Raw genomic sequence first — 10418 nt, 5'->3', positions numbered from 1 at the left:
TACGTGAGCTCTGCATAAACCTCGATGCAAAGAAACTCCTCTTTGTGGGTACAGGCTACAAGGAGTATATTGTAGTGGGTTGACATAATTCACCCGGAACCTAAGTTCACGTTGCCTAGTTCCAGTGGGATGGTTTACACGTGTGGGACTTTCCTGTTTAGTAGAGTTTGTGTTAGGATCTCGAAGGGAAAAGAGTCGGCCCGTGGTTGAATGAAGGTAATTATAAATGTCATTAAAACAACTGCCGTTGGCACCGTCGTTTGTCACTCCGCCTCCGACTCCAATATATTACAAAGGAGACTTTCTACTTAATTGTGATCATCATTCATCCATCCATCCATCCATCCATTTTTATTACTCAGGTATTTTCAAAGCAAATTAATATTATACAAGACAAATTTGGATGAAAGTCAAACATTATGACAGAATATTATTTTTTGACAAGGCCGGTCTTTTTAACTAGTTTTTGAGCTTTTTTTATGCGTGTTTACTTAATTATCCGAACTAATGTTTTATGCATGATGTGGGAGTGTCCTTTCTGTAGGTTGCTAAAGACGCGCTTTTTGCTGATTTGAATTGACCTTTCTCGGCTACCGTACACTTCCGCTTCAGTGGGCAGCTAGCTCTTCAGGTAGCTACCTTTCGGGCTTTCGAGAGAGTCATGTCAACTTTTTCCAAGCTCTCGATTTGCTGTATGTATGTAAACGCGTACATGTAAACAATGACATGAAAGGAGAATATTTGTTAGTCGTTAGGTCAGTGGAACTCGCTAGCTCTCGTGAAACAAGAGGTGGAGCTTTAGCTAGCACGCCCACAAGCAGCACTCACTCGGCTGTCAATCAATGGCTCATCAACGAAAACGTTTGACTTCAATGTTTTTTTTTCTACGTTTTTCCATGTCCAACTTGAAGACTGGAGGCTGGCTCCACGTCGGCTGCTGGTCGTCTATCTGCATATCTCGAAAGGTACCTCCCCATTTTCCATGTAGCATTATGCCTCTGGTGACTAGCAAGGTGGACCTTGTCCCGTTGATTCTTTGGGCCACAGGTGAGCACATGTAAGCAGCTGACATCTCTCACAAAACCTAAGTCCCAGGTACTGCACAATATCATCATCATCATCACACTCGTCTGGATGTGTTTTTTGATGACATTGATGAAAACCAAGTTAGTCAGAAACATCTATTTAACTGATTTGGTTTGCGTCAGTGTCATGGAAAAATTGGTCCAAGAGTGGTGGTGGTACTGTGCAGTACCTGTGACTTAGGTTTTGTCCCAGTGAGAGATTTTTTGCATGTGCTCACCTTCCCTGAAAAAGTAAGTGACATCATACCTGAGTTCATCAAGCACTTAAGCTGCTTCCATGCCTTTTCAAACTGCTTTTCTATTCAATAAATTGTTCAAGTGGAACGCCAGTCTTTGTGATTCATGAGCAAATTTGCTCATTTGAAGTCTTCCATGCTTGGTGCTCACTGCATTGGCAAGGTGCTGTTTGAAGTCTCGAGTTGGCCACTTCCAAAACCTAAGTGTCCACTAACTACTATGCACACAGGTTTTCAACCTTGAGGTGAGTGTCACTGCAACAGACACAAGTCTTTGCTGCTTCTCTCTGTCTCCACATGAGTCAAAGTGATGCAATTGTACAATTGCAGTCACTTTGAGTCATGTGGAGAGCGAGAGAAGCAGTCAAACACTTGGCTCTGTTCACTGGCTGAAGGCAAATACTCAATCCAAGCTGAAAAGAGCCTTCCAAAACCTAAGTGCCACTGTGCCCGCCTCCTAACTCTGCCCAAATTCAGCCTGGCCAATCACGGCTCGGCTCAAAATTTGCATAGCCACGCCCACTTTCTGACAGCCAATCAGAATGCGGCATTTCCACATCTGTGCACATCTGACCAATCAAATTGCTTCATTTTTAGGAAACCACGCCCACTTTTAGGCCAACCAATCGCAGAGTACCTCATTTGCATATCCACGCCCGCCTTTCGACCAATCACAGCTTTTTATTCTCCTGGCTCCACCCAGTTTTGGCGTTTTCAGCCAATCATGAAGCAGTATACTAGTCAGATCCCGCCCCTTTTCTCAAAAAAATTCACTAGAAAAAAAAAAAATTCGTAAAAAAAAATCCAGGAATTTTATTTAGGGGGAAAAAATTTATTGGAAAGAAAATAGATTATTTTAGTTTTAAAGTTTAAGTTGTGATGTTTGAAAATGAAGAGTTGAAGGTTTGCATTATTTGTAATAAAGCTTTATTTCTTTTGCAGAGTAAATAATCACAACAAAGTAACAAGTTGAATGGCAGTCTGCTCATTGCAGAGTGGTCGGCCAGTGGGACGAGTGGTCGGCCAGTGGGACGAGTGGTCAGCCAGTGGGACGAGTGGTCGGCCAGTGGGACGAGTGGTCGGCCAGTGGGACGAGTGGTCGGCCAGTGGGACGAGTGGTCGGCCAGTGGGACGAGTGGTCGGCCAGTGGGACGAGTGGTCGGCCAGTGGGACGAGTGGTCGGCCAGTGGGACGAGTGGTCGGCCAGTGGGACGAGTGGTCGGCCAGTGGGACGAGTGGTCGGCCAGTGGGACGAGTGGTCGGCCAGTGGGACGAGTGGTACTCCATGCCTGGACCTGAGACAAAAAGTGATCGGTAAGTAAAAAGCTTAGTCAACATTTTGTGCAGAAAATGTTTTGGCATGAAACATACCAGTGCGCAAGTTGAGTTGTTTATGGCACAGAGTACTGCAAGCTGCATGACAAGGAAGCAGATTTTGTTCCTGGCTGCATGACCCAGGAAGTGGATTTTGTTCCTTGCTTCCTGTCAGAAAATAGGAGAAAAAAATGATTGGAATAAAGATAAGTGTGCAATGAGGAGCATTGAAAGTGCCTCACTTCTCAGGTTGCCTTAGAGCCAAGTAAGTAAACACCACAGTGCTGCTGGTATGTGGCTTTGCTCTTGTCCTCCGCTTCCCCTACGACCAGATGGTGATCCACACTGGACAAAAAAAATAAATAGTAATTCAAATGATTGTTTGCTAAAATGTCATTTACTTTCCTTCCCTTACCAGCGGAGGGCTCTTCAGGCAGCACAGAGGCTGAAGACAAACTGTGGCAGGCTTTTCACTTTCTGGACCTGGGTTTGCCACCTCTGCCTGGAAAGAAAAAGGAACATTGACACGACTCCATTTAAGTTTACTGCTTTTGTTTCTTACTGTCGAGTGGAAGCAGCCAGTCGCTGGTGCACAGGCAGAGTTTCTGAACTGTTGTAAAAATTCTCCAGGATGGACACCTGCACACAACACTAACCAATCAAGCTGCCATTTCGTACATTTTATTTGTGTGTCAACTCTGAAAATGGAGACAACTTTGAGGTACCTCTGCATGGTTTTGGAGGGCTTTCGTCTTTGGCCAGCAGGTAGCAGATGTTCCAACTGCATCCTTACTGGAAAGGTCTCTGCAGGAAGAGGGGGGCGGGTAAGTGCTTTTAAACAATGCCAAGTTTATAGTCACCTGGACAAGAGGTTGATGATGCCACAAGATTAAAACCGTGTAGATCTTCACCATGCTATAGAAACAGGTCCTTTGGTCCCACCTAGTGGACAAAAGGAGGAAGAACATGGTGAAATGTTTGACATGTGTCAAACGTTTGGACGCGTGCGTGTTTCACCAGTGAGGAATGGAGGGCAGCACCGGACGTCTCTGCAACCACAGCTCGCTGCTCTGAAAGACACGGTAAGGTTACAACCATTCTCCGCCTAACATGCAAATTGAGCAAGAGTAGACCTGCAAGTGTCTCATGAATCCATGAGAGGACTGCAAGGTGGCCATTTTGGACCCTGCAGACAAAAGAAAAAGAACAAATGTTTGCTTTAGTCAATTTGACAAGATGCCTTGTTAATAAAAATATTTTTGCCATTTTGCAGTCAACCTGTTCCCTCGGTTCCAGATGCAGGCCTGCCTGGGGACAGAAATGAGAAGACAATTAGAAGCAGTCGATTGAAAGAGTTTACTTTAAAACTCAAAGTCAGTCGGCCATGCATGCTCGTTTTGAAGGTTTGCACCTGCAGACAGAAAGAAGAAAATTAAATGTTTGTGCAAATCATGTTAGTCATCTTTCCACACGGTGCGTGCTTCACTTTTCAAAATGTACATGTACTTACCACCGTTCCATGCTTCAATTGTTTGTGGACGCCGAACAAATGCGTTTTGGTGGTCGTTGAAGATGTTAGCTGCTAACGCTAGCTTCTGCAAACCTTTGAGCTTGCATGATGGAAGCACGCCCAAAGTGCAACTAGACGCTGAAAGAGAGCAAAAGCAGTTAGTTTCGAAAGGTTTAACAAAAGTTGTCACTTTTAAAAGCTGTTGTACGGGCGCCGCAGCAGGTGGACCAGAGCAACGTGGCTCTCGCCGTCAGTGGTGAGTGCGAAATGAGCTTCGTGTTCTTGACGTCTTTTATACTCTTTTTGTGATGACGTCATTATAAAAAGAAGGAAAAAAAGAAAAAAAAACCTTTCAAACACGAGAGAAAAACGGCAAAGGTAAATCGTTGGAGGGTTCGGGGCTCGAACCAGAACTGCAATTTTCGGAGGCAATGGTGTTAACCCCTCGACCATTGTCCGTTGCATGTTGACAAATGAATTCTTTGTATCATCCCAGATCATGAAGCTATCTTCAGGAAAGGTTCAGGATAACCTTCAATTACAAACATTTGACCATTGCAAATAAGATCTTGGATGGCCGAATGGTTCTAGCTTTTGCCTTGAGTTTGGGAGCGGCGGGTTCGATTCTTATATGTCGCTCTATTTAATTTGCAAAAGCTGCAAAGAGCAAGTCTCGAACTCGAGGCTGCTGAACACCGACCCAAGTCGTGAACCGTTCAGCCATTTTGCCGTTGAAATTTTCAAAGTTTTTTTATGTATTCATAGCATACGTGACGTGAACTGGATAAAATTACCAAATCACCATGCTAATACAGAACACCAACTGGTGTAATGGCTAACGCTTTTGCCTTATGTTCGGGAGAACCGAGTTCGAGTCTCACACTATGCAAACTTTAGCTCAAAGTCCGCTTCGTGTGGGGCTCGAACCATTGTCTCCCGAACACCGGGTAAAGTTATAAACCTTTCTGCCATTTTGGCAAGGGAAGTCGGCGGTTTTTGTTAGGTAGTGTACTCAAAATAGAGGACGTCTGGCCAAAGATGAAAAACAAAAATTGACATGTTCGTTTTACGCTGGGTTACATACAAGTGAATGGGGGCACTGCCATCTTGCGGTAGGTTGCCGTCATTACACGAACCGCTTCATAAACTACAGTCAAAGCCTGTATGTTTAATATCGTACGACGTACGTATTTATTTAATTCTGCTTATGTGATGATATTTTAAATGTACAATTAAATACTCATATGTTTAAGTTCTAATAACCATATTGTAACTGAACTAAAATCATATTGTCATTAAAGAAAGAGCAATGATGAAATGGAAATGGTCATTTTACGCTGGGTTACATACAAGTGAATGGGGGCACTGCCATCTCGTGGTAAGTTAGTGTCATTACATGAATGGCTTTATTAAGGATATAGTCAAAAGCCCAATATTAATTAAAATGATAATATAATAATATTTGATGAAAATAATAATATATAATACTAATACTAACAGTAATTACAATAAAATCTATACAGAAATTACCACTATAAATCATTATATAAATTATATATATATATATATATATATATATATTATAATAATAATTATATATAATTATTTTCATTAAATTACTATATTGCAATTATTCATATAATTTAATTAATATAATATAGTAATGTAATTAATATATAGTATAAATTAATGATATATTAATTAAATTAATATATTAAATGGGCTTTTGACTATCGAAAATAATAATATATAATACTAATACTAATAGTAATTACAATAAAATCTATACAGAAATTACCACTATAAATCATTATATAAATTATATATATATATATATATAATATAATAATAATTATATATTATTATTTCCATTAAATTACTATATTGCAATTATTCATATAATATAATAATGTAATTAATATAGTATGAATTAATGATATATTAATTAAATTAATATATTAAATGGGCTTTTGACTATCGTCAATAAAGTGGTTTATGTAATGACGCTACCCTACCGCAAGATGGCAGTGCCCCCATTCACTTGTATGTAACCCAGCGTAAAATGACCATGTCCATTTCCATTTCATCATTGCTCTTTCTTTAATGACAATATGATTTTAGTTTAGTTACAACATGGTTATTAGAACTTAAACATGTGAGTATTTAATTGTACATAAGCAGAATTAAATAAACACGTACGTCGTACGATATTAAACATACAGGCTTTTGACTATCCTTAAATAAAGCCATTCATGTAATGACGCCAGGCTACCGCAAGATGGCAGTGCCCCCATTCACTTGTATTTAACCCAGCGTAAAATGACCATGTCAATTTTTCTTTTTTCATCCTTGACCAGACGACCTCTATGTACAATACACTACCAAAAGTAAACAATACAAAAAGCAAAAACAAGAAGCCACATACAATGAATGAATAAGAGCAGTGAATAAATCAATAAATAAGCGCAACATGGTCGAAATGGAGCAAGTCTCAATATATGGCGCAAAATAATAATTATAATAAAAAAATATAATAATAATAATAGCAGTCTATTGTGTTTACCTTTTCCTGCCCCGGTGAGCAGAGCGCGTTTGCCTTCAAATGAAATCTCCATGACAAAAGTGCTCCGAATAATATCAAGTGCAAATGAGAAACACATTTCACTCGTTCCATCTAGCAGTATCGACGTGAGGGAGGGACTCGTTATCTTGCCACGATCGCATGACAACCGAAAGCCATCATTTATCATTTAAACAGAGAATGTGTGTTTCTGCAAAAAGGAAAATTGAACTTATTGTGCTTAGTCCTGCACCGTAGTAGTCAGGACTGGGCACAGTACGGCAAACCAGAATGGACAATTAAAACCAAATCGCGAATTGTCTTGCAATGACATTTCTGTCCACAGGAGGGAGTTGTTTGCTAACTTTTTTTTTTTATGACAGCGACTCCAAAGAGATGAGCAAGGTCATACAAATAGCGAAAGCAACGTTTTATGAATTGTTATTGAGTGAAGGACTTTGGGCTTATATTCAAATGTGACAAGTGATGTCATCAATTAATTTTGATGACGTAACACAAACTCCAGGGGAGACTGTGGAAGTCCATCCATATATGTGGACTTTCTATTTACTTTGAAACAACATGAAGAAAAATGACGGACGAGTAGATAACATACGTGCCTTGCCAAAATAGGGACAATGTGAATAGAAAACGGATAGATCATCAACGACGATGATTGTCAAATTGCAATGGTGTGTGGCTCCCTCTAGTGATGAACGGGGGGAAAAAATCACTTCAATTTAATTTGGGGATTTATTCGCAAATGACTTTTCGACGCAGTATGTTTGATTAGTCATTCATTTTTATTCATTTATGATGGAAATACATTTTTGTGTTCTTTGGAGTGAGCCAGACACCGAGTGAGACCTTCAAGGTGTTTGTTCGGAAGGGCACCCAGATGTCACGTCCTTCATTAAGGCGCACGGGAAGCCCCCGCGGGCCCGCGGGCGGACGAGTGCACCGCAAGTCCTCACAAAGCGCTAATTGGACTGCGGGGCGAGCGGCTGAGAGCGCCTGGATTGGTTTCACACAGGCCGGACGTGGCCAGGCTCTGAATAGAACCCACGCTCCTTTCCAAACTCCCTTGCTGGGCCAAACACACAGGCAGGCCTGGGGGGAAAGAGGGCTGGGGGGTGGGCTCAAATAAAGGAAAGTACTGGTGGAGCGAGAGAGTGGGGGTCTCACTCAATGCACGCTTGATTTTGAATGCCACGGCCAATGCAGAAAATTGCACAATTTATTACAATCCCTCTTCAGGACGCAGGGACGGGAATAAAGGAGGGAGTAGGAAAGGGAGGGGGACAGAGGTGCAAGGGGCAGAAGGGGGGAGGGGGGCGGGGTACACTTTGCTGTGTTTTGTTCCAGCCTGACTGACAAGTCTTATTATGCCGCACTCTCCCAAAGCGCCTGCTGGACGCTACTGTAACACTATCAAGTGGAGCCAATTGCACACAAAGACGATTCCGCCCGCCCGCCCGGCCCCCTCGCCTTTTTCCATCCGGACGATGATCCGCTTCAATCAAAGTGGAACCTTGCAGCATCAGCAGAAGATGCAACTCTTCACTCTGGAGAAAAAGAAGAAAACAATTCGAATGAATTTCAATTCATGCATCGTATTTTTTCCCGTTTGTCTTTTTGCAACCAGTTCAGCTCAACTTAAATAGGAACTTTGTCGACTTGACTGAACTTGTGTTTTTTTTCTTTGCAACTTCCCCCCCCCCCCCCCTCCCTAAAACACACACACACACACACACAGACGCAGAGTGACAGGGTGTTTGTTTAGTGCTCCAAGTGGCACGCGTCAGGCGCGCGCATCGCACCGGCGCGCTGGGCGGAGCCAAGGTGTGGCCACGCGGCCGGCAGGCCGTCAACGGCCGTTGAAAAGCGGCCGTCTCTTGTCTGCGGCTCACACTCCACTCGCACAGCAACACGCACGCACCTCGCACGCGCAAACAGGCAGATAGAGACGCACGCCTCCAACCACGTGACCGGCATCCGCAAGACACTTGTAATTAATTAAAAGAAAGGGATTTTTGGGGGGCTTAGTATTTTTTTATATATTTTTTCCCCCATTAGTATTTTCTCCCAACTTTCTTTGTTTACAAGCGTTTTGTTGCCACTTCAAAACTTTGGGAGGGGAAAAAACGTTTTTTTCAACCCTCAGATTTTCTTACTTGACTTGATTTTCAATTGCAATTTTTTTGTGGGGGGGGTGGCACACCATGGAGCTCGCTCCGGCCGCTTGCTTATTCAGCGCGCAGAGCATCCCGTTGAGCCCGAGCGGAAAGGCCGCGGGGACCGCGTCCGCCAAGCGGCCCCGCTCGTCGTCCCCGGAGCTCCTCCGCTGCAAGCGTCGGCTGAACTTCGCGGCTTTCGGCTACTCGCTGCCCCTGCAGCAACCGCACGCGGTGGCGCGTCGCAACGAGCGCGAGCGCAACCGCGTCAAGCTGGTCAACAACGGCTTCGCCACCCTCCGCGAGCACGTCCCCAACGGCGCCGCCAACAAGAAGATGAGCAAGGTGGAGACCCTCCGCTCGGCCGTCGAGTACATCCGCGCGCTGCAGCAGCTGCTGGACGAGCACGACGCGGTCAGTGCTGCCTTCCAGGCGGGCGTCCTGCAAGCGTCGTCGCCCGGTTTGCAGGCGCACGGCTACGCGACGGCTGATATGAACTCCATGGCCGGCTCGCCCGTGTCCTCCTACTCGTCGGACGAGGTGTCGTACGACCCCCTCAGCCCGGAGGAGCAGGAACTCCTCGACTTCACCAACTGGTTCTGAGCTCCTACGCACGCGGGTAAGTCTCCGGCCCATTACGCGTCTCGCCTCGACCGATTCTCCTCCTTGGAATTAGAACCAACCTCCCCTTTTCTTCCCGCACAGGAAAAGAAAAGAAAAAAAAGCCTCCAGTCCGAGAGTCAAGAAGCGCCCATGCAACAGTTGCAAAAGAAGGACGCCGAGAGGGGACGCACACAGACTTTGGGGGGACCGCGGACCACACGCAAAAAAAAAAAACATTATTTCACAGGAACGAAGAAGAAACTATGCTAAATCCAATCAGCCTTTGTCACAACAGCTTCCAAGTCGTAGGAAATCATCTCAAGTGCTCTGATACTGTTTTTTTTTTTTTTTGGAAATATATCAACTATTTTTCTATGTAAAGAGATTTATAGACTTTTTTTTGGTACGCATCCTTTTTTTGTATATATATTTTGCTTACATAATTCTATATATATGTCACGTGTCTTATGAATCCTTTCCCTGAACGCACCACCGACGTGTCTTATTTAAACTTGATCAAAACTTATCATGCAGCTAGTGTCCAAACAAGCCAGCACCATGTTGGAAACCATTATTATTATTGTTATTATCAGCTTAATATGAAGAAGAAGCATATTTTCTATAGTGCAACAATAAATGATTTGATACTGACTCTTACTGTTTGTGCAATTTGGGGGGGGGGGGAACATTTGACACATAATAGATTTAAAAAATGTTTTTCATCGATGCATCCAAAAGACGTTTAGGTGGACGTTCTGGAGTGGAATGAAAAGGGCCTTTTTTTTTGCTCTGTGGTTTGTTTGAGCCCAAACCAAGTTTGACAGGTGAGGGAGGGGGCGGGAGGCTTTTGGCGTGTGCCTGCTGACACGCAGCGTCCTGCCACGCGAGTCACTGGCCGTCCAAATTCCCGCCAGAAACAAGCGCTTGGTTTCATTT

The 10418-nt window shown here is 43.6% G+C and overlaps 2 protein-coding genes and 1 long non-coding RNA gene across 8 annotated transcripts in view; 2 read left to right on the top strand and 1 right to left on the bottom strand.

The window, feature by feature from the left end:
• The first annotated feature begins 132 nt into the window (after positions 1 to 132).
• LOC133145531 (uncharacterized) lies at positions 133 to 4084 on the top strand. Of its 4 annotated transcripts, none has more exons than XR_009710928.1 (5): positions 133 to 216; positions 912 to 965; positions 2264 to 2635; positions 3054 to 3717; positions 3909 to 4084. It is a non-coding gene; the product is annotated as an uncharacterized LOC133145531 (long non-coding RNA). The 4 variants fall into 4 exon arrangements; XR_009710930.1 differs by lacking the exon at positions 133 to 216 and adding an exon at positions 574 to 755; XR_009710931.1 differs by lacking the exon at positions 133 to 216 and adding an exon at positions 613 to 692.
• A 3405-nt stretch (positions 4085 to 7489) lies between these two features.
• LOC133145306 (serine/arginine repetitive matrix protein 1) overlaps positions 7490 to 10418 on the bottom strand; it is a 24181-nt gene continuing 21252 nt past the window's right edge. For all 3 annotated transcript variants that reach the window (XM_061268649.1, XM_061268652.1, XM_061268650.1), the window contains exon 18: positions 7490 to 8270. In XM_061268649.1, the coding sequence (XP_061124633.1) occupies positions 8246 to 8270 (25 nt within the window). In that variant the 3' untranslated portion in view covers positions 7490 to 8245. The remainder of the gene's footprint in view (positions 8271 to 10418) is intronic.
• Positions 8618 to 9495, top strand: ascl1a (achaete-scute family bHLH transcription factor 1a). Its single transcript, XM_061268658.1, has one exon. The coding sequence runs from the start codon at positions 8928 to 8930 to the stop codon at positions 9480 to 9482; it is 555 nt and encodes a 184-aa protein (XP_061124642.1). The 5' UTR covers positions 8618 to 8927; the 3' UTR covers positions 9483 to 9495.

This window comes from Syngnathus typhle, linkage group LG21, assembly GCF_033458585.1.
Source record: "Syngnathus typhle isolate RoL2023-S1 ecotype Sweden linkage group LG21, RoL_Styp_1.0, whole genome shotgun sequence".
NCBI classification, from domain to species: domain Eukaryota; kingdom Metazoa; phylum Chordata; class Actinopteri; order Syngnathiformes; family Syngnathidae; genus Syngnathus; species Syngnathus typhle.
This window is presented reverse-complemented; position numbering and strand designations above follow the sequence as displayed.

Coding starts and splice junctions, on each gene's coding strand:
- ascl1a (XM_061268658.1), top strand. CDS start 8,928: ATGGAGCTCGCTCCGGCCGCTTGCTTATTCAGCGCGCAGAGCATCCCG.